The 25101-nt window shown below is 39.3% G+C and overlaps 1 protein-coding gene across 6 annotated transcripts in view; it reads right to left on the bottom strand.

The window, feature by feature from the left end:
- CCDC141 (coiled-coil domain containing 141) overlaps window positions 1–25101 on the bottom strand; it is a 214787-nt gene that overhangs the window by 123082 nt on the left and 66604 nt on the right. For 5 of the 6 annotated variants that reach the window (XM_060177636.1, XM_060177639.1, XM_060177638.1 and 2 more), the window contains one exon: window positions 16869–16985. In XM_060177636.1, coding sequence (XP_060033619.1) covers window positions 16869–16985 — 117 coding nt within the window. The remainder of the gene's footprint in view (window positions 1–16868; window positions 16986–25101) is intronic. The other variant, XM_060177637.1, reaches the window with a different exon arrangement.

The raw sequence follows: 25101 nt of genomic DNA, 5'->3' as shown, positions 1-25101 counted from the left end.
TGCCCAACAACAGATGAGTGGCTAAGAAAGCTGTGGTATATATACACAATGGAATACTATGCAGCTATCAAGAACAATGAACCCACCTTCTCTGACCCATCTTGGACAGAGCTAGAAGGAATTATGTTAAGTGAACTAAGTCAGAAAGATAAAGATGAGTATGGAATGATCCCACTCATCAACAGAAGTTGAGTAAGAAGATCTCAAAGGGAAACTAAAAGCAGGACCTGATCAAATTGTAAGTAGGGCACCAAAGTAAAAACCCTGTGGTGAGGGGTAGACATGCAGCTTCCTGGGCCAGTGGGGGGTGGGAGTGGGTGGGAGGGATGGGGGTGGGAGAGATGGGTCACATTTTGTGGTGGGAATGGTATTTATGTGCACTCCTAGCAAAATGTAGGCATATAAATCACTAGTTAATTAATATGAGAGGGGGGAAAATCAATTGTATGTCTCAAAGTTTTTCAAAACACAAACTGAATCTTCTTAATATATAGGCTGTGTATTTGATATGCAGACTCTCAAAAGCCTAGACCAAGTAGATTAGAAGCATCCAATAGCACAGCTATATACAAGATACTGGATACTGTACAGCAAACCCTAACAAAAGGACTTTTCAAAGTTAACCCAATTACCAAATAATGTGATGATAACATTAACTATCGATTGTCTTTTTGAACCCTAAGACAGCAGGAACCTCACATCTCCACTATAGAGCCCCTACTTCCCCCAGTCCTGGAACCCTTGGATAGGGCCCACTTTCCCGTATGCCTCTCCCAATCCATACCAAATAATATTGCATCCGCCGACCACAACCTAACCAACGCAATGATTGCCACCTCAACATGCTTCACCTCAGACTGTGTCCAGAGACTTCACGTGTGGAATGACAACCCTTCAGCTTCATTACTCGGGTGAGACCTTTCCTTTTATAGTACACTCTAATTTCATCTCAGGTGGTTCACTTTCTAACAAAGTCCCATAACCTAGATATACACCAGTTTCTGTGAGAGAGAGCTTATGTTCACACGTTATCCATAAACTACTGCAAAATATATAGCTGAAAGCAGAAGTACACTAGAGTTTGCAGTGAGTACCTCCCTAACACTTCCTCTCCACTATTCCAAGCTTTGGGCCCATGATTGCTCAACAATTTGTTTGGCCTCCTATGTTAACTCTCTTTTCAATCACCAGGTTCCAGATGCCACCAGGATGCTAGCCAGGCTTCCCTGGATTGAAGACCCCACCAATATGTCCTGGAGCTCAGCTTCCCCAGAGACACACCCTACTAGGGAAAGAGAGAGGCAGACTGGGAGTATGGACCGACCAGTCAACGCCCATGTTCAGCGGGGAAGCAATTACAGAAGCCAGACCTTCTACCTTCTGCAACCCTCAATGACCCTGGGTCCATGCTCCCAGAGGGATAGAGAATGGGAAAGCTATCAGGGGAGGGGGTGGGTTATGGAGATTGGGTGGTGGGAATTGTGTGGAGTTGTACCCCTCCTACCTTATGGTTTTGTTAATTAATCCTTTCTTAAATAAAAAAAATTTTTTTTAATTTAAAAAAATAAAAAATCCTAAGACATCAAAAAAAATAAAATAAAATAAAGAAAACTTGGATTGTAAACATACTCTCACTCAAAAACCACTTTTTGTTTGCATTTTTTCAAAAACAAATTTTCATAAGTTTAATGCAGCAGTTTCTGACACAGACACTAGGTATATGCTAATTATTAGTCCCACTTTCCTCCCTGGGTATTCCTGATTCCTTGTTAGAATAACAACAGAGGGAGTATTCACTAAACATTATTAGTCAGTTATATATTGATCAGTAGTATGGAGTAAACAAGATAGTACAGGTCTCTTTAACATAGTACTTCTTGGAATCTTTAACATGCTAATAATGGTCACAGAAACTCAATATGAAATATTCAGATTACATTTTTTAATCCAAAAATCCTGCTTGCTATTTACCTCCAGAGACCAAGACTTGAGTTGTAACATTGTTGGAAAATACTGTTCTTGAGGCTAAAAGCAACTAAATCATCTGCTGGCTCACCTGCTTTCACTAGTCTGTTTCCCTCTCCATCCTCAACCCCTACTTTAAAAAAAAATCTCTATCCCCCATTTACCAATAATACTATTCAAATGATACTCAAATGGTATTCCAAATCCTTGGTCAGTTCATTTCCTCTTTTTTAAAATTCACTTTCTGTCTTTTAAGAGCTGTGCAGTATTAATCCTCAGTGAATTCAGGTATAGAGATGCCTAATGATGGAGACACAGAAAAGTCATTTCTTTTTCCTCTTTATTTATTTATTTAGTCATTGCCAGAGTATCACTCCTCAGGCTTACTTTTTCAAATAAAGATGGAGAGACAGAGGGAAAAAAGGAAAGACACAATAACACCAAAGGCTCCCCCCAGTGGGTAGGGCTGAGGCTTGAACCTGGGTCACCTGCATGGCACAGCAGACACCTTTCCGAGTAAGCTATTTTACAGGCCCGAGATGGGTAATTCTTACAAAAAAAAAAAAAAAAGTTGGGATTAACCAGAAATGTCTGTGCCTGTTAAAGGAAGACCATTTGATAAATAAAGGGGACCCAGAAAGGCTTGGTTTGTCTTTCTAGATGCTAGTACTTTACAGGTGACAGGTGTTCTGACAGAATCTTTAGCACATGCCTATAAGATAGGAACTTTTCCCAGTTCACAGATGAGTAACTAAAGCTAGAGGGGGATTAACAACTTGCTCAAGGTCTCCACACTAGTATGTGAAAGAGCGAGAATTCAAGAGTTTTACTTTAGAATCTCTTCACTTAGCCAGTATCCCACCCTCAACTCTTTACTGGGGTGACAGACAGTGGTTTTGACACCACAGAAAAGTGAAACTCATCAGTTTCGGTCTGCTGGGGGTGAAACGTCCATAGGGCTCCAATAAGGCCTTAAAATGGCAAGTCTTTTATGGTCTTGAGATTTTCTGGTTTCAACTCAGAAGTTTCATTATTCCTCAATAAATACAATGTTATTATAGACATATTGGAGAATTTACGGCCCAAATTTAAGTTTAATTTTGCTTAGCAACTGCACCTAAATAAAGCTCTTTTCTATGAACAGAAGAAATAACTGTTCTCCAACAGTGTCCATAAATCTGTCTGTAGTTAAATTCTGCAAACATTAAAGAAAGGATCCTGGAGGAAATCCAGGTCTTTGAAAACCCATTTTAACCTTGTGCTTCACACAGTGAAAGAAAAAGTGGACTCTGGCCTTACAAAGAAGCTGTACCGGGTCATTTTGTGCCTCTTACCTTTTCTTAGTCTCCATCTCCAGTCTCCTTAATTACATTTTCACATTAACTCTGTGGCTATTGAATGAAGCCAGGTCCATTCAATAATTCTATTCAGTCTTCTCAGAAAATTGGTTCTGTTTTCTTTGGGCAAGCAATCTAGAGGTAGTCAGTATCTAGTAAACTTGTATATCATTCTGATGATGCATTTCCTCAGACATTTTGCCACAGGGACACTGCCACTATTTTTTATTTTCAACTCGAAACTTTGCAGTGTCATCTGAATCCATCACCATGTCTACATATAAAATATTAGTTGTCACTGCTGCCGAAGCTGGAGGAGTCCATTCGAAAAAATCTTAGTCCACTTGCTCTAAGCCACTGCTGCATGCTCGCTAAGTGGTAAGTCTCTGGCTGAGTTTCAGACACTTGGCAATAAAATATTTCCAGTACTTGTTCTGACCAGCAGAAAGTCAGATCCTGCCATTTCCTTAGCTTTTCAGTTTGAAAGTGATGTATGCGAATCTCTGACCCAAGAAAGGCGTGTCGCACCCACTGTGTGTTGCCGGACACAGGGTGTCTCCACAGGTCTGTTTTTTCCCTTCCCCACTCACTATAGGAGCCCTTTTAAGCTGTACCTTTCAGTATTCCATTTACTGAGGAAATAGAGAGCTTCTCCTGGATCTCTTGATTGGAAAAACACTTTTAAGAGGATTAGTGCCGATAGACAAGGAGGCGAAAATTACTTCTCTCCTTTTCGTTGTGATAGTATCAGCTCCGCTCTTTAAAGACAGTTACGGTTCACATAAAAACTATCACTAAGAAGATTTTTAAAAAATTAAAGTATCAGCTACTTCAAATGGGGGGGATGAAACCTATAGCCATAATGTGTTTAATAAGATTTGATTTGCATGACTTGTCGATGAGGGAATTTATGATATAAATGATATAACATCATGTGATAATGTATTTTCAGTATAAACTTAGCTTTAGAATATAATTTTTACTTGTTTTTAAAATGTATTTCTTTAATTTGATAGGACAGAGAGAAATTGAGAGGGAAAAGGGATATAGAGAGGGAGAGAGTAAGAGAGATAGGAGAAGCATGTCTTCACCACTCACCAAGGTGGGAAACAGGGACTTGAACCCAGGCCCTGCACACAGTTATTGTGCGCTCAGCCAGGTGTGACACCAACTGGCTCCTAGAATATAATTTTTAAGTAGAAAAAAAATGGACAAGAAGCAATAAAGAACATATTTTTAACCTGCTAAGAGAATATCTTCTGGGAAGAGACTATAAAACCTCAAATCAGAGTGAGTCTAAGTAAACCACATATATCAGTATGATATCTATGGCATGGAAGTGTACGATTTTATCTTACAGTCTTGTAACCTGCTATAAATCATAAATAAAAATGGCTTGAAGAAAGAAGGTATCGTGGGAGTCGGCGGTAGCGCAGCGGGTTAAGCGCAGGTGGCGCAAAGCACAAGGACCGGCCTAAGGATTCTGGTTCGAGGCCCCGGCTCCCCACCTGCAGGGGAGTCACTTCACAGGCAGTGAAGCAGGTCTGCGGGTGTCTGTCTTTCTCTCCCCCTCTCTGTCTTCCCCTCCTCTCTCCATTTCTCTCTGTCCTACCTAACAACGACGACATCAATAACAACAACAATCATAACTACAACAATAAAATAATGGCAACAAAAGAGAAAATAAATATTTTTTTAAAAAGAATCTTTTTTGAAAAAGAAAAAAGGTATCTACTGTGGAGACTGTTGGTCAACATCGCATATGGCAGAAGCATGTGTCTATCTTATGTATTGCTACCATAATGTGAATGCTTCCTAGAATACCTCATTAGATACAGTCCAGGCCGTTTCTCTTTTCGTCTCTAAGTCTCCACTTGATTCAGCACCCAGGAGAATTAACTCACCGAGATGAAATCACATAATTTTACATGACTGCATTAACAGATGGTACAAACAAAATAAACCTGGTAATTTTAATCAAAAAATATTTGAATCTGCTTTGAGCAGCAGGTTTTTAGAAGAAATGTCTATGCTTTTAAAGAATAGCAGTGAGCCTTTGACTCTGCAGTCTGAATTACAAACTGAGCTACATGGGTTTCCTCTAGTGCTCCTTCCCTTTCTCTCTTCCTTTATTCTCTCACGCTCCCCACCCCTCATACCCCCTTCCCCCTGCATTTCTCCTTTGACCTATACAAAAGTCAGGGTCATGCTGGAAAGGTGAGTTTCACCCCACTTGTGGGTAAGTGCAGCATTTAGAGCCCACAGTCCTGCTGAACTTTGTCCTCACTGTGCCACCTTTCAAATAAGATTCCAAACACAGAAAACTGTAGTTTGTGTGTATCGCCTATAGATGAAAAAAATACAGTGTAACATCTCCCAGTTATCAGAGAATCACAGCTCACAAGTATGGGATGCTCATGGTTAATGGCAGAGGAATTAGAAACTTACTTTTAAGAAATTATTTATAGGGAATTGGGTGGTAGCACAGTGGGTTAAGCGCATGTGGCACAAAGCACAAGGACCGGCATAAGGATCCGGGTTCCAGTCCAGCTCCCCACCTGCAGGGGAGTCGCTTCACAGGCAGTGAAGCAGGTCTGCAGGTGTCTATCTTTCTCTCCCCCTCTGTCTTTCCCTCCTCTCTCCATTTCTCTCTATTCTATCCAACAACAACATCAATAACAACAATAATAACCACAACAATAAGACAACAAGGGCAACAAAAGGGAATAAATAAATAATAAAACAAGAATTTATTTATTTATTTATTTACCTCCAGGGTTATCACTGGGGCTGGCACTACGAATCCTCATCTGTACTATTCCAGCCTTTACGTTCATGATTAGTCAACAATTTGTTTGTCTTTATATGTTGACTCTTTTTCAGCCACCGGGTTCCAGATGCCAACCGAACTTCCCTGGCCAGATGACCCCACCAATGTGTCCTGGAGTCCCACATCCCAGAACCCTGCCCCACTAGGGAAAAAGAGAGACAGGCTGGGAGTATGGATCGACCTGCCAACACCATGTTCAGCGGGGAAGCAATTACAGAAGCCAGACCTTCCACCTTCTGTACCTCATAATGACCGTGGGCCCATACTCCCAAAGGTTTAAAGAATAGGATAGCTATCAAGAGAGGGGATGGGATACAGATATCTGGTGGTGGGAATTGTACCTGTCTTATCCTATGGTCTTGTCAGTGCTTCCATTTTATAAATAAATACATTAAAAGAAAAAAGAAAAAAGTTATTTATTTATTTACTTCCAGGGTTATCACTGGGACTGGCACTAGGAATCCACTGCTCCTGTTGGCCTCCCCACCCCCATTGTTGTTGTTGTTGGATAGGACAGAGAGAAATTGAGAGTGGAGGGGAAGGCAGAGGAGGAGGGAGAGGACACCTGCAGACCTGCTTCACCACTTGCAAAGCTTCCCCTGCAGGTGGGAAGCAGGGTCTTGAACCAGGATCCTTGCTTAACTCGATGTGCTACCATCTGGTACTCTTATTTAGTGAGATGGAGATGCAGAAAGATACAGAGAGAAACCAGAGTAGACTTACGGTGGTGCTGGGGACTGAACCTGGGAGTTCTGAGCTTCAGGCATGAAAGTCTGTTGAAAAAAATCACTGTTCTGTTACGCCATCCCAGAAATACACTTTTTAGTACACTTAGTAAACCATCTCAAGCAGGGTATTTTGCTTTCCTTAATCTTCTCTTCCCTGCAGTGAAATAATAACCATCACCATTTCTTTTCCTTTTTTTCTCTCTCCAGGGTTATCACTTTACGCCAGCAACATAAATCCACTGCTCCAGGTGGCCCTTCTTTTAAATTTTTTTTTTCCTATTTGATAACATAGTGAGAAATTGAAAAGGGAGCAAGAAATAGAAAGGGAGAGAGAAAGAGATACTCCTGCAAACCTGTTTCACCACATGCCTCCTACAGGTAGGGAGCCAGAGTTCAAACCCAGCTCAAACCCACAGTCCCTGTGTGTGGTAATGCACTTCAAATTCATGGACTATAGACCTTACCAAAATACGAGATTTTAACTGTATTCCCATAAACTTTCCTAGCTTGGGTTGGAACTAACAGGGAGGTGGTGATTATCACCAGAATAATTTCTGAGCATTAGCTGCTGTTTTCTGTTTTCTTTGTTCAGTTGCCTATTCCAAAAGTTGCAAGAAGCAGTTTCTGGTTTGGAGCTGCTTGTTCAACTAGACAAATCACATGCTTGTGACTAGTACTGAAGCAAACCCATGTGTGGCAAAGCAAAAATTTTAAATCAAATGAAATGACAAACTAACAGTCACATCTTTTAGAATAATGATTGGATCAGCCATACACTAGTGTTTTTTGTTTGTCTGGTTTTTGTTTTCTTACCTCAGTGCTGAAAATTTGGTTACATGAGAAGTCAGGGGCCAGTGGGGAGGAATTAATCCAACATTTGTGTTTTCTAACACAAATAGAACTTTTTGTCCCTTTTAAAGTCCTTGTTCCTTTCAATCACATTTTCTTGGAGCTGATTAAATAAAGAACAGCACCAGATTGGGGAGTATGTGATGTTTTCATTTTTAGTCAAAATTAGGAAAGTCTAGTTAGCCAAATTATCTTCATCTAACAAAACCTGCCTACATTCAGATCATGCTGTTGTATGATTAGGTGGTCTCAATTTACACTAATGGCCTCAAAGAAGTTACATCTTAATTTTCTAAAGAATATAATGGGTGTATCTTCAGGATTACATGATTTGGAGATGAAGAGAATTAATATAATTTGAGATGACTTCTGGCATTAAAAGGTAAAGTTAGGCTAGTATAGATCTATATATGTGCGTATACATTGCCAACATCAGAGATAAACAAGAATAGTGATTCTTAAATATGACTATCTTATCTTCTGGGAAATACGTAGCAATATTATTATAGGCATAATGAAAATGCATTGGCGTTCCTTTTCCCTTTGTTCTTTCTCCACATTATTCTATCAGGCACAACACAATCAAGAACTTTTGGAAGACATGCATACAATTTAAATAAATTGTATTTGAAATTTTCTTGGGAAAATACTGCTTCATTAACTCTTAACCCAATATAATATAGAAAGCTCTTGGACATTTCAACACCAAATATAGTGAGTCTTCCAATAGATTTGGCCATTTTTCATAGTAGGCAGCTTAAAAGGAGAGAAGGAGAATGTGCAGGAGGAAGAAAAAGAGAAGGAGAGGGAGAGGAGGAGGAAGAGAGATTTTTTTTTTTTTTAATCTACAGATTTCAAGAATGTATTCCATCAACAAAGTTAAGTTGGCAGAGTTGGGAGTTGGGGACACACTGTCACAATCTCCTACTCTGAGTGAAGATATATATATATGTGTGTGTGTGTGTGTGTCTGTGTACACATATGTATGATCATTTGATATAAATGGTATGTGTATTATGTAATAGCTGCTAATTTTCTCCACAAAAATCTTATTAGCACCTACTTTCACACATTACTTTTTATCATTTTATTGGGGGAAATGATTTTCATAATAGTTGTTGACACACTGGTACAGCCTCTTCCCTCTTGGTAATAGATATCAACACACCACTCCCACACAAACCCAAATCCCTCTTCACCATCTAGCACTGGGTATCTGATGCCCTCCGCCCACCTCTCCCTAGTCCAGAGTCCTCTGCTGGAACACACTCCACCCACTTCATGTTTCACCGGGTGTTTCTCTTTTCTTCCACACAACCCCCCTTTTCCTTTCTGCCTGCTGGGTTACTGCTGGGGCTGTACTGGCACTGCAAACCCACCCCTCCTGGCAGCCAATTTCCCACTTTTATTAGATAGGACAGAGAAATTGAGAGGGGAACGGAAGACAGAGAGGGAGAGAAAAAGATAGAGACTTGCAGATCTGCTTCACTGCTTGTGAAGTGTCCCCTCTGCAGGTGGGGAGCCGGGGACTTAAACCTGAATGTTTGTGTGGGTCCTTGAGCTTAGTACTATGTATGCATAACAGGGTGTCCCATTGCCTATCCCCTACCCCTTACTTCTTAAAAGCCATCTATCAATGAAATCATCCAGTATTTACCCTTCTCCCTCTGGCTTTTATCAATTAATTAATAGGATTCCATCAAGTTCCATCCAAGATACCGAAAAAGAGAATATTTCATCATTTTTTGACAGCTGAGTAATATTGTATTGTGTATATACACCACAACAGCTATTCATCTGTCCTTGGACATCTAGGCTGTGTCCACGTTTAGGTTATTAGAAATTGTGCTGACTTCAAGTGTACACAGATAGCTGTACACAGATCTCCTTAAATAGGTTTTCTGTGTTCTGTGGATCAATCCTTAAGAAACTGCTGTGTCGTAGAATAGATCCATTCCCAGTGTTCTGAGAAACATCCAGATTGTCCTACTAATGGAACGAATTTAGCACTCCCACCAACAGTGGAGAAGTGTTCCTTTTGACCTATATCCTCGACAGCACTTGTTCATCTTTCTGATCTATGCCATTCTCACAGATGTAAGGAGGCATCTCATTGATGCCTTTATTGGCATTTCTCTGATTATTAGTGACTTGTGGCACTTTTACAGTAGTGACTTGGAGTACTACGGGTCATCTGAATATAGTGACATTCTATTCATGTTCTCTCCCCCCCACAAAATACCTTCTCAGGTGTCCATTTCAAGTATACGCAATGTCATGATTGTTATGCAACTTCCAATATAGTATTCTTACAATATTTCTTTTTAAGTCCTTAAATAAGTTTTACCTGAGCACAGTTCAGCTCTGGCATATGGTGGTGCTGGGGACTGAATCTGGAAGCTGTGGTGCTTGGTACAGGAATCAAAGTCGACTGCTGGACCACTGGTGCCATCTCCCTGCCTACTGTGCTCGCTTGACAGTAAGCAACAAGAGTAGTTTAAAAAAAAAAGCCGTAATTCATGAAAATTTTTATTTAAGGGTGTACAGATGACACAGAAAAAGATTAAGGAGAGAGGAGGAAGAGGAATGACGGAGGAAAAGGAGAAAAAATATGGATGAAAGAACTTTTTCAAAATTTATAAAGAGAGAAAAGCTTTTTTAAGCATTCAAGTTTAATGAGTTAGTGAAGATTGTGTAAGCAAAGTGACAGCAAGTCATTTTAAACCTAGTGATCACAGTGTACAATATTCTTCATTTTCCTACCTAACTCATCCCCTTCCTGGTGGGGGTGCTCATTCTGAGGGACTTTGTAAACAAATTTCCCACAGAAATGAAAGCAAGTGTTTTACCAAACGTTATATTAACACAGAAGTTAAAACTGCAATAGATGATGCCGACCAGACTTCCCTGGACTGACGACCCCACCAATGTGTCCTGGAGCTCCGCTTCCCCAGAGCCCTTCCCCACTAGGGAAAGAGAGAGGCAGGCTGGGAGTATGGATCTACCTGCCAATGTCCATATTCAATGGGGAAGCAACTACAGAAGCCAGACCTTCCACCTTCTGCAACCCACAATGACCCTTGGTCCATACTCCCAGAGGGATAGAGAATGGGAAAGCTATGGAGGAGGGGAGGGGATACAGAGTTCTGGTGGTGGGAATTGTGCAAAGCTGTACCCCTCTTACCTATGGTTTTGTCAGTGTTTCCTTTTTATAAATAAAAAAAAAAAAAAAAAAACTGCAGTAGAGTTACCACTGTAAAAATTCCTGGGGTCGGGCAGTAGCTTCACAAGCAGTGAAGCAGGTCTGCGGGTGTCTATCTTTCGCTCCTCCTCTCTGTCTTCCCCTTCTCTCTTGATTTCTCTCTGTCCTATCCAACAATAACAAAATGGAAAGAATGGCTTCTAGGAGCACCAGAGTTGTGGTGTAGGCACAAAGCCCCAGCGATAACCCTGGAGGCAAAAAAAAAAAAAATCCCATTATTCCATAGGTTTTCCAAAAGACTTAATAAATTTGATGCTATTTCTACATAGCTTGCTTGTTAGTAACAAATTTGTTTCTAATTTATGTTCTGTGAAGGATGACATCTGCTTTTAATTGGAAAGTTCATTAAAAAATCAGAGAAGTGGGAGTCGGGCTGTAGCGCAGCGGGTTAAGCGCAGGTGGCGCAAAGCACAAGGACCAGCATTAAGGATCCCGGTTCGAGCCCCGGCTCCCCACCTGCAGGGGAGTCGTTTCACAGGCGGTGAAGCAGGTCTGCAGGTGTCTATCTTTCTCTCCTACTCTCTGTCTTCCCCTCCTCTTTCCATTTCTCTCTGTCCTATGCAACAACGACAACAATAATAACTACAACAATAAAACAACAAGGGCAACAAAGGAAATAAATAAATAATAAATTTAAAAAATAAAAATAAAAAAAAAATCAGAGAAGTAAAACAAATGACTCACCCAAATGAAGACAGAGGAATTAAAATGCACTAACTCAGGTGTTTTACTGTTCATAGAGAATCATTTCATTCCTGCCTTGAGATATTCAGACTCAGACCCCTCATTTATTACATTAAGTGAAACACTTTTGAAAAAGTTTCATTTTATATATTTTCTTACTATAATCAGTGATTATGCAATCTGATCTACTGAAAAAATGTTTTCTAGTGATTTTACCATTTTTCCCCACAGATCTTCAGTGAAGGAATTTGTAATCAAGTTGAGAAGGACAGAAGAATATTCAAGTGCTTTCGATAGGTTAAAACGTGCCTTGATGAGAAGGATACAGCTCAACGATGCTTATGAAACACTTGTAAAATATTTGCCTAACTTAGGAACTGTGGATATTACTGCATACTCCCTGAAGTACTCACAAGTTGCTTTTATACTGAATGGTTCATATAAGTGCTCTTTATGAGTAAGCATTCCTGTTCTTAAGCGCAATGATGGTGTACTGCACCAAAGTAAAGGACTGGGGGGGGGGGGAACATAGTCAGGTCCTGGAACATGATGGTGGAGGAGGACCTAGGTGGGGGTTAGAGTGTTATGTGGAAAACTGAAAAATGCTACACATGTACAAACTACTGTATTGTATTTGACTGTTAACTCTAAACTATTAATCTCCCCTAATAAAGTGAAAAAAAAATGCTGCTTTAAGAAAAAAAAGAAGTGTGAGGCCAGGTGGTGACGCACCTAGTTGAGCACACATGTTACAATGCACAAGGACCCAGGTTTGAGACCCCGGTCCCCACCTGCAGGGAGAAAGCTTTGCAAGTGGTGAAGCAGTGCTGCCGGTGTCTCCCTTTCTCTCTCCTTCTCTATCTCCCCACTCCTCAGTTTTTGGCTGTCTCTATCCAATAAACAAATAAAGATGGGAGTCAGGTGGTAGCAGCCGGTTAAGCGCACGTGGCGTGAAGCGTGTAAGGATTCCGGCTCCTGACTCCCCACCTGCAGGGGAGTCGCTTCACAGGCGGTGAAGCAGGTCTGCAGGTGTCTGTCTTTCTCTCCCCGTCTTCCTTCCCTTCTTCTCTCCATTTCTCTCTGTCCTATCTAACAACGACATCGATAACAACAATAGTAACTACAACAACAATAAAAAACAAGGGCAACAAAAGGGAAAATTAAATAAATATAAAAAAATAAAATAAAGATAATTTTAAAAAGAAATGTTCATACATAAAAAAATAAAAGGTGGGGTCAGGCGGTGGTGCAGGGGGTTAAGCGCACGTGGCACAAAGCGCAAGGACCATAAGAATCCTGATTCGAGCCCCTGGCTCCCCACCTGCAGGGGAGTCGCTTCACAGGCATTGAGGCAGATCTGCAGGTGTCTTTCTCTCCCCCTCTCTGTCTTCCCCTCCTCTCTCCATTTCTCTCTGTCCTATCCAACAATCAACAACATCAACAATGGCAATAATAATAACCACAACGAGGCTACAACAACAAGGGCAACAAAAGGGGGGAAAATGGCCTCCAGGAGTGGTGGATTCATGGTGCAGGCACCGAGCCAGCAATAACCCTGGAGGAAAAAAATAAAAAAATAAAAAATAAATAAAAGGCACCTTGAAAAATCAGAATATTGGTCTTTGGATCTTAACCTGATAATGGGGTCAAGGCATAAATGCATATAGCAAAAAAAAAATTAATTATTTTTTAAAAGCATGTTGTTTTTGTTGTCACTGGAGCTTCCCCACTGCAGGACTTTTCCTGATATCTACAAAGAGACAGAAGGAGACAGACAGAAGGACACAAAGACACAGCAGCACTGAAGCACTGAGCGGGCCAGTATTAACCCTGCCTGACTCATGCTGCACACCAGATACATTTTCCAGGTGAGCTATTTTGCTTATGCAAAACAAAATCAATTTCTTTTTTTAAATTTTTTTTTTTTATATTTAACCTTATTTATTTGGGGGTAATAGCAAAGAGAAATCAAGAGGAAGGGGGATATAGGAGATGAGAGAGAGAGAGACCGACTGACCTGCAGACTTGCTTCACTGCTCATGAAACTTTCTCCATTCAGCCGAAGAGCAGAGGCTTGAACCCTTGCCCTTGTGCACTGTAATGTGTGCACTCAACCAGGTGCACCACCTGCTGGCCCCGAAACCAAATTCTAAGTACATCATGTCCACACCTTAAGAAACTCTAATGTTTATTTAGACTCTATTCTCTGAATTCTCACAACGGCGCAGTATTTCAACTCTCTTACTTAAACTCACTGGGATTCTTTTCATATTATTTTTAAAGTGTTTGCTGTCCAATGTTTTTAATAGTATTTGTTGTCCAGTGGCCACATCATTGACAATAATAACATCACACTAGAATTGATCATAATTGCAGAGATCCTAAGTTAATTCATAAGACCCCTATAGTCTGAGAAGCAGCTATGTTCTGGAGCACAGTCAGTGAATCTCCATAATTAGACATGAGAGTAAACGTCAAATAAGCAAAGTCTTACAGTTTTCTGTATTCAGGTATTTGGGCCACTTGTTCAAATTTATTCCTATGTATTTTATTCTTTTTGACAAAATTTCATATGGTACTGTTTTCTTAATTTCTCTTTTCTTAATTTTTTTTTCCTACAGAGCCGGGGTCTGACACATAAATGATTTCACCACTATGGGCTGCTTTTTCACTCTGATGAAGGCAGAGAGAGAGGCAGAAAGGAGGAGGTAGAGGAAGGAGAGACATAAGTCCTCTCGAGGGCGCCACTTCAGGAATCTGTCCTCCTTATAAAGTAGCAGTGATAGAAACTGCCCCACTCTCTGAATAGAAGCTGGGTCATGCAACCCTGCCAAAAATGAGTGCGGCCAATGGTCCAATGGTCTCAAAATGAGCACAGCCTAGAATGTTCCTAGCTTTGACCATGAAGTACAAGCTCAGACCAACAAGGACTCAGAGGTTTGTGCTTAATATGAATATCTATGGGCTCTAGGTCAATTTGATGGAGTAAAAAGTTAATTTTATTCATCAATTTTCTTCAAGTTTGAGAGCTAATCTCTGCCCTGATCCAACTTTCTAGCCCTATTCCCAACTCTAACACTTCTTTCCCAGACAATATTTCTGTCCACTTCCATGTTAGCTCTCAAGCTGAAGCAAAAGCTGTGAAAAGCCACCGAGTCCCTAGGAACATACCTAAAATGGACTTCCTTCTCTCCACCCTAACATCCCTATTCTTACCTGCTCGATTCCTGCTTTCGAGTTCTTGCTCATTAATCATTTTTCTCATTAATCATTTTGTCCTGCTTTACATCTTACTGCCTTTCAGCCACCACGCTGCAGATTACTACCATGATTCCATCCTGACTTCCCTGGGCAGAGGACCTCATCAATGTGTCTCTGAACCTCACCTCTCCAGAGCCCTAGCCCACTAAGGAAAGATAGAAACAGGAAGAGAGTATGGATCAACCTGCCAATGTCCATGTTCAGCAGAGACTCAATTACAGAAGCCAGAACTTCCACTTTCTGATGGAGAAATGATAGGGGAAGATGACCAGAGGGCTCTGACGTCCAACTCCATCAGGACCCAGAGAAAAAAGATAAAAAGAGGAAGGACATACAGAAGTAGTAGTATATTTAGGTGTGACTTAGAAAGGAAGAGAGGATAGGACAATGGGGGTAAGGGCAAATGTATATAAGTACAGTTATAGAAATAAGTCAATCCATATCTGCGGCTTTGGGAGAACTGCTATACCTTCCAATGGAAAGAGAGAATGATGATACGTAAACTCAGGTGGTGGGAACAGTGCAAGAATTATACCCCAGTTACTTCATAATGTTGTAAATTAATACTAAGTCACTAGTAAAATTTATAAAGTCGAGAGGGGGGAGGGGAAGAGGAGGGGAGGGGGAGGGAGAAGGCTAAATACCACAGCACCAGAGCTTCCTCTAGAACATATCATCTCCAATTTGGTGTTAGGACTGAAACCTGGATTCTATACATTGCAAGACATGCACCCTACCTAGCGAGTTATCTGTTTCTTAATTTCTCTAAATATTATTATTAAAGTTTTCACTATTCTCAATCTACTACAGATGAACTTCTGTTTTTTTGCACATCAAAATGGAGAGCTTGTAAAGAACTTTGGAAAGTATTATAGACCCTATACGCACCAACTAATCAACTTCTGAACACTAAAATACAACACAGAGAGTCTGTTCAGCCACCAAGTTGCAGATGCCCTCCTGCCCTTCCCAAGCAGATGACCTCACCTATGTGTCCAGGAACCACACTTCTCCATAGCCCTACCCCCACTAGGGAAAGATAGAAATAGGTTAGGGTATGGATCGACCTGACAATGTCCATTTAGAGGAGCAATTAGAGAAGCCAGACCTTCCACCTTCTGCACCCCAGAAAGAATTTTGGTCCATACTCCCAGAGGGAGATGAAGGACAGGGAAGCTTCTAATGGAGATCATGGAACACAGAACTCTGGTGGTGGGAACTTTGTGGAATTGTACCCGTTACCTTCAGTTTTGTTAATCATTATTAAATCACAAATAAAAATCTATTTAAAAAATTATCATCTCCTCAGTTTGCTTTCAGCACTTCATGTCTCTTGTGGACATTTCACACACCCTGGTTGACAGCCATTTCTTGTTGCTAAATTAAAAATTAAAACTAAGAAACTTGCATAGACAGAAGCTTACATACAGAAACATAAGTTGAGAAAAGCAATAAAACTAGCTGAAAATCATAATATAATGAGAAATTATTGTAGAGTTCTGTCAGAAGATTAGCTAAGTACAGAGTTTAAGAACTTGTGCACAGGAGTGAGAAATAGAAGGTTTACCTTTCAACTCTGTCACTGGACAGATATATTTCATTGGTAAAGTTATTTTGTATCTCTACATCTCTATTTTTCTTCTTTTTTAAAGCTTTAAAATGAGAGTAGACGATATATGTCCTTTAATGATTCTGTGACAATTTTAGGTAATGCATTTCATATGATTTGCAGTGCTCCATACAGCAAATATCCACCACAGAATTCTTACTAGTTATTTTATTTATTATTTTCCTAGAACTCTATTCAGTGGGCAATGGTATGAGTTAGTCATCTCATAACATTTTCTGTGTAATAGTAGATCAGAGTTTTTAGTTTTCCCCCTAAATTACCTACAGAATCACATTCACAAGCAGTACATGCATTTCTCAATTGACTTTAATTTGCACCTTACCTTTGCTTTTACTGACAGCTCCTCATGCTTACAAATTAGATCCTCATTATCAGAAAGTGACAAGCCCAGATTTTGTTCCTGTAAGTCTCTTATGATTTTCTGAAACCAAGAAGTAATCTAGATTTTAAAAAAAAGCAATGAGAACAAATTTCAGATGACCAAAAAACGTAAAAACACAGATATATTTTCTGAACCACCTGAAACTCAAGTTACTTTGACTTCTTTGTGTATAAACTCATAGCATGTATTAAACAGAGATGATTTTCTATCAGTTTCTATGATTTTGTTAATTTCAGTTTTCATGCTTAAAAGGAGAAAAAACAAAATAACATCTGAAAGTCATAAAAACAACATACAGTTCAGTAGATTGTGCAGCAGGAAAAGATTCAGAATCTCTAATCAAAGAAGAATCAAGAGATAATCACATGACCTCTAAACCATGGAATCCTGTAGAACACAAATCTCCCTGGACAAGAAAACGAATCTCTGTAAATCATTAACCCCCCAATAAAGAAATTTTTTAAAAAAGATGACTCTAAGTATAGTTATACAGAACTTCATGAGATATTAAACAACATATATAGATTATAATTTTCCATTACAGAAATGCAATGTAAAAATACTGGTTTCTACATTGCTATGAATCTGTATTTAAAAATAAACAGATAAATCATTAAAATTTTGTTGATATTACAAATGGTTATGGGTCTTCCTCACATCCATTTAGATTTGACTTATCGTATATGCCACATGCTAAAGATATTTTTAAATGATGACATAAGTTAACATAGGACCTAAGACACAAGATCTTTGAATTTTGATACCTTATCCCAATAAATGAAGAAACATATTTTTTACTCTAAAATATATCAGTGTTATCTTCATGATCACATAATAGCTAAGTCCTAAGAGTATATTATAGACTAGTTGTATTCCAGTTTCTTTCTTCTGGTTTTTTTTTTTTTTTTGGCAAAGTCTCTGTTTCCCTCATAACTCTATATGAATATGAGAGGAGAAGGCTAAAAAGCTGTCCAGGGTCACATAATCAGTGGCAGAGCCAGGATTTGACCCATAAGTCTGCATTCATGCAAAATTTATATTTTTCCTACTATGCCCTATCACCAGACTTGGACAAACTAAAGATTGAAAGCTCAAACCTGAAAGTTGAATTCAGGAAGCCCATTCAACATGGTGGGCCCTGCCTAGGTTCTTCTCAGTTGAGGTTACCTTGCGTACAGCAGCAATAAGACAGCTCTGAACTCCTCCAGGACAGAGAAATGTCCGGAGCAGGTGATCAAGCAGAAAGCAGGGTTAGTTGGGTCACTTAAATAGTGATTTTTTTTTTACCTTTACAGAACTGATTTCATAAAATTGAATTAGAAATAAAATAGTTTATACCAACACTGAGCATTCTTCAATATGAAATAGGCAGTAAAATTTGGGGAAGAGGATTTCTTAGCTTTCTACTAACTGTTAGAAATCTGTTAACAAGCATTTTAGGCCACTATCAGAGCAGTAGAAAGAATAAGACTGACCCTATAGTTTTCATGTAAAGCATGTTTCATTTTTTTCAGAATATTTGGCAATTTGTGGATAATATACACAATTTGATAGTTCCCATGTCTAAAGTGTCATGTTTATATATTTATGATTATTTGAAAACAGTGCTTCTCTGCCACCTCAACTAGAACAAGATGATATTCAATGTGCATATCAGAACCAACAGAAAGTATCAGCACCTATAAAACTTACTTATTAAATTACTTAATTTTGATAAATTAATTTTTCACAAAAGAAATATATGATTCATAGAGGAATGATAGATATAAGGGCTTCATAAAAGTACATCAGATCTCAAATATAGCCAGCTTTCTGAGATTAATCATTTCATTATATATTAGAAGTGAGGTTTATTAGTAGCTAAAGTGGGTAGAACTCAAGAATTTTAAGAATATGTTACTATGGAAAGTTAATATAGAATCTGGATGAATTTTTAAAAGGGCACAAACAGGTGGTTCACTAATCTCTAAAAACAGGTGAGAAATCTAAACCCTTAGATAATCCTACTTGATTTGTGAGTCAAAGACTCACATCTTGCACATGTCAACTGTGGTGAGCCAGGAAGGAGTAAGTTGTTTTAACTTGGGGGGGGGGCAAGGTATCTACTGACTTTAAGCCCTAGTTCAACACTGAAAGGATACTGTTTCAACGTGGAGATAATATTTCCTAAATAAGTTACACACACAGAGATCTAGGATGGTAAGTATACTCCCTAGATGTTTGCATCATTACTATCAGATACATCCAAGGAAGAAACAGATATGGCAATAAACTCAGAACTAAGTAGTTCATTGTGGGGGTGTTACATCTCATCATGAGACCTTCCTGTACTGGAGCAGTCTCTGAGACCGGATTTGTGTGTTGCAGGATGCTGACAAAATAGGCTTTCTGAGTCTTTATGATGAAGAACGATGACACTCAAAGGAACTGAGAGCACGTCAAGCGTAACAACACTCCACCACAGTATATCAGTCACTGCAACCCCTCGGGCAGCTACTGTGGACAGCTGCACAGATATTCTAAGAGCATTTTTATAAGCACTGATACAATGTCAGCTGCTGTCTGAAAAGCCTTAGTGACAAGCACAGTGAATGGCGCATCATGAAAATTTGTAGAACGCAGGTCTCTGCAACAGGATGAAAATAGAAGACAAAGGGGGGCAGAGGGGAGGGGGATGTGGCAAGAAAAGAAGAGAAAAAGCATTCACACGTGCCCATAAACTAGGGAAAAATATATACCTGAAAGCTGAAGTACACAAGAGCATGCAGGGAATACCACCAACACCACCCCCACCCCCACCCCACCCCCCCGCCAACACTCCATCTGCACTATTCCAGTCTTTAGGTCCATGGTTGTTCAACAATTTTTTTGGCTTTGTATGTTAACTCTCTTTTCAGCCACCAGGTTCCTGATGCCAGCATGATACTGACCAGACTTCCCTGGACAGGCGACCCCACCAATGTGTCCTGGAGCTCCGCTTCCCCAGAGACCCACCCTACTAGGGAAAGAGAGAGACAGACTGAGAGTATGGATCCACCAGTCAACGCCATGTTCAGTGGGGAAGCAATTACAGAAGCCAGACCTTCTACCTTCTGCAACCCACAATGACCCTGGGTCCATGCTCCCAGAGGGATGGAGAATGGCAAAGCTATCAGGGGAGGGGGTGGGATATGGAGATTGGGTGGTGGAAATTGTGTGGAACTGTACCCCTCTTATCCTATGATTTTGTTAATGCCTCCTTTCTTAAATTAAAAAAAAAAAAGCATTCAGAGTACAAACCGGAAGACAGTTGGGGGTGCTAGTTGAAATAAGGTGAGAACGAACAAGTTTTCACCTCTCTCTCTGTTTCCTACCTCTCAGCTTGACCTGAGGGACTCACTCTTGTCATTTCACCAGTCTGATGTGACATTAGGTCAGGAGTGAAGAAACACTTCCTGAATGATTTGGTCTGGCCCTGGCCAAGGCAACAGCAGCCTTTTCACAGCAAAGTTAGTGCTAACTTTTAAGTTGATAGTTTTTTTACTGCCAGCAAATGGTGTTATAAATATCTAAAATGCCTTTGTCAGGAAGAAAAGGTTCCCCACTCCAATCTAAGTGCTCAATTCCCAGATGAGGTAGAACTAAGGCAGAGAAGAAATGGAGCAGATATGCTTTCCGTAGGGAAGAGGGCCAGCTATCAGAAGGCAAGGGAGATAGAGTAAAAGAGAAAAACAGCAGGATGCAGAGAAGACACGATAACTGACTGGGAACTGACTGGTGGTGCACCTGGTTGAGTGCACATGTTATAATGTGCACAGACCTGGGTTCAAGCCACCAGTCAGTTCCCTACTACATGAGGTAAGCTTTGGAAATGGTGAAGCAGTGTTGCAGGTGTCTGTCTCTCTCTCCCTCTATCTCCACCTTCCTCTAGATTTCTGCATGTTTCTAAAAGAAATATTTAATAAAAACCAAGAGCTGCATTGGAAGTTAAATAGTACCAGGTAAACTTGGTGAAATAGTATGGATGCCACACTCTTCTAGATGGTAGTTACTAACCACTTATGGCTATTAAGTGCTTGAACTCTGACACGTTCAAATTGAGACAGGCTCTAAGTATAAGATATACAGCAGATTGCATGGACTTAGTACAAACAATAATGAGCATAACTTGCTAAGAATTTTAGTACTGATTACCTGAGGAAATAATATATTACATAAATTGGCTTAATCCAACACTTACTGGGCATTTATCATATGTTAAAGTGTGCTCTAAAATTTTTCACATACATAATGATTATTCTTACAATAAATCTATAGATTTATTAGCTCTGTTTTACAGAAAAAGAAGCTGAGACACTGAGGTCAAGTATCCAAACCTCACAGCTAGGTAATGTGAACTAGGATTGAAAGCCCTGCCCTCTATACCAGAGTTCCCCAGCTATCACCTCTGGCATGAAGTGTTGTCAAAATAAATGGTGGTTAGCATGTGTTCTAATTTGGATGGATTTCTATGACTTTCGAGCTCAAATGATTCTCCAACAAATACCTTAACCTACTTTGCAGTTATAGCTGGTATCATGTAGAATGGATGCTAGAGACAGAGTAAAATAAAATCCTGTGATAAATTTTCATCTACAAGTATTAGAAAGTCCTAGATGCTTCTTTCTGGACCAGGCTATTTAACACAAGTAGTGCAAGGTGACTGAACCTTTATTTTGGCTTTACATTAGGTAATGCTCAAAAACGACTCAAAAATACTTTTAAAAGCTTTACCACGTGCTAACCACTGGGTGAGACTTTTTTGTTGTTGTTATATTAATCTAGGTTGGCTAACCACTCAAGCTGTAAGTTCTAGTAAAAGGTAAGCATCATATAAAGGAGAAGAGCATGCATGTGTCTTTGCACATACTAAGTCATAATTTTTTAATTTTTTTATTATCTTTACTTATCGGATAGCGACTGAGAGGGAAGGGGGAGATAGGGAGAGAGACACCTGCAACACTGCTTCACCACTTGCAAAGCTTTCCCCATGCAGGTGGGGACCAGGTGGTTTGAACCCTGGTCCTTGCACACTGTAACCTGTGTGCTCAACCAGGTGCGCTACCGCCTGCCTGGCCCCCAAGGACATAATTTTACAGCCTCCCACCACATATAAGAGTGCTGCCCTGATGCTGTGCCTATGATATCATTTTCTGTTATCTATATTATTTACGGACATATCACAATTATATGTATATTATAATTATATTTTATTAGTATATAATTATATTATTTATAATATTGTTTTAATCTTCAATTGACTTGGAACATGATGACGTATGATCACATAAGTATGATAGACATGGTACTAAGAAAGATTTTTAAAAAAAAACTTCCACACATGAATTTCATTATTCTTTTTGTCTGCAAATAACTGTGACTTATAAGTATATATGGTCACAGTAATAAAAAGAAATGATCTTCCCTCAGGTCTTACTTAATTCTCCTAGATGTCCTTGACACTGCCTTGTACAAAGAGAACATGAATGACTTAGTTTTAATTTATTTGTTTGTCTCCTTTATGCTTGATTGGAGCAATTGAGAAAAATTGCATTCATAAATCTTTATGCCAACACAATTAATTATGCATAAAATACTCCAAGCTGCTTCTGATTTTCATTAATGAGGCAGATTATCTACAAAATAAGATGCTATGAAGTTGAAAAGAACGGTCAGCTACCGATCTTTAAATGCAAAACAAAGTGGACAGTTTTAGCTCTGAAAAACAATGATAAAGAACTTTTTATAATTATGTTTCAAACTATTACATCTCAATTAAGATAGAAAAGTATGTGGTTTCCCTACAAATAATTCAAAATTATTGCTTTTTTCCCTACAAATAATGCAAAATTAAAGTCACTATCATTCGGGACACTGATTTTCTTTTCCAAAAGAATACTAGCTGAACTACTCAAGCTGAAAGCCATTAGGCCATATGGACATAGAAACAGAGAAGAGGGAGTTGGGCGGTGGCGCATCAGGTTAAGCGCACATGGCGCAAAACACAAGGACCAGCGTAAGGATCCCGGTTCGAGCCCCCCAGCTCCCCACCTGCAGGGGAGTCGCTTCGCAAGTGGTGAAGCAGGTCTGCAGGTGTCTTTCTCTCCCCCCCCTCTGTCTTCCCCTCCTCTCTCCATTTCTCTCTGTCCTATCCAACAACAACTTCAATAACAACAACAATAATAACTACTACATCAATAAAAACAAGGGCAACAAAAGGGAAAATAAATACATATTTAAAAAAAAGAAACAGAGAAGGCTAGCTTACATATTTTAAATGGTTCTTATGAGAGAAGATGCATCAGCTATTCAGACATCAACATTATGATTCATCAGTAATCTTTGCTCTAATTTTCCATTTAATTTCCCTTTCTTTCTTAAGTGGTTAAAATGACTGCCAAAGCTTGATGTGTTATTAACACAAGGTTTAAAAGCTCCTATATGCTCCTAAATAATTCAAAAATCTGACAAAAAAAAAAATCTTGGCTTTCCAACACAGCACATGCTGCTGACACGACTCATGTCTTCCCAGTGTTGTAAGGTTACCAAAGAAATCATCTAACAGCAGGATAACCACAGGCACACATAACCAACAGATCCATAATCAATTCATTGTCATTGCTGGTATTCTTTACTGCTTTATCATCAGAAATCTACTTTTAATATTTTATTTATTTATTTAGATAGAGACAGAGAGAAATCAAAAGGGGAACAGAGAGATGAGAGAGGGAAGAGACACTTGCAGCACTGCCTCACTGCTTACAAAGCTTTCCCTTTGCAGTGGGGGCTGGGGGCTTGAACCCTGATTCTTGAGCATTGTAGCATATGTGCTCAACCTGGCCCCTCATCAGAAATCTTGGAATTAGAAAATTAATTTTAAAAAACCTATGTAAGAGAATTATGCTCTTACTTATTTGAATTTCTAAATATTTTGTGCTTACATAAGTAATGCAGTTATAATAAATAATAACTATATTGAGAAACTAAAGTCTTAACTTCCTTAACAATAGTACAGTGTTTAAATTTTTCTACATTTAAGTAGTAAATTACTAAATTAAAATTTTATTTTTTAACTATCTTTTATTTATTGGCTAGAAACAGACAGAAATTGAGAGGGAAGGGGGTGATAGAGGAGAGAGACAGAGAGACACCTGCAACACTGCTCAGCACTCACAAAACTGTCCCCCTGCAGGTGGCGATGGGGGGGACTCAATGTAACGTGTGCTCAACCAGGGGTACCACCATCCGGACACTTATATTAAAATTTTAAATTTTAGTTCTGACACAATAATATGCTTTTGATCTATCCAACTTAATTAAATGTTATATGTAATATGCACAGGTTAATTTCATCTGGTTTTGTTTGTTTTCTATTTCTGGAATAGCGTGTGCATGCCCATAAGTACTCCATGATTGAATGAAATTCTGGAAGGTGGCAATATTACAAATGTTATTAGCAATTATCTGTCTAGATAGTTATTTTAACACATTATCTCACAAACAGAAAAATACATATTCTATCTTTTTTATTTAAACAAATGGATGTCCATAGAGTAAGTGTTAAGAGTAACTGTTAAAGAGTATATAAACGGGGCAGGAGCAGAGTCAAAGTAGCTGTAGGAAGTCAACACCGTGGCTGACTCTGCTCCAGAAATCCTTCCATCTAAATTTTATAGGCATCTTCAGTGATAGAAATCCAACTGCAAGGAAGACGAAAACAAAAATAAACCAGTGCTACTGTATAAATTGAAAAGCTTCTGACAGCAGAAGAAACCACCCAGCAAATAAAGACACTCCTTACAAATGGAAGATCTTTTCATGTCATACATTATATAAAAGCTAATAACCAAAACATATGAAGAGCTCACCAAAACTCAGCAACAAAAAGCAAATGACCTCACCCCAAAATGAGGAGAGAACATGAACAGTATATTCACCAAAGAAGAGATCCAAAAGGCCAACAGACATGAAAAAATGCTCTAAGTCATTCTCATAGAATACAAATTAAGAAAACAACGAGATACCACTTCACTCCTGTGAGAATGTCATACATAAGAAAGAATAATAACAACAAATGCTGGAGAGTTTGTAGAGGGAAAAGAACCCTCCTGCATTGCTGGTGGGATTTTAAATAGATCCAATCCCTGTGGAGAGC

The sequence above is a fragment of the Erinaceus europaeus genome, chromosome 18, assembly GCF_950295315.1.
Source record: "Erinaceus europaeus chromosome 18, mEriEur2.1, whole genome shotgun sequence".
NCBI lineage: Eukaryota > Metazoa > Chordata > Mammalia > Eulipotyphla > Erinaceidae > Erinaceus > Erinaceus europaeus.
This window is presented reverse-complemented; position numbering and strand designations above follow the sequence as displayed.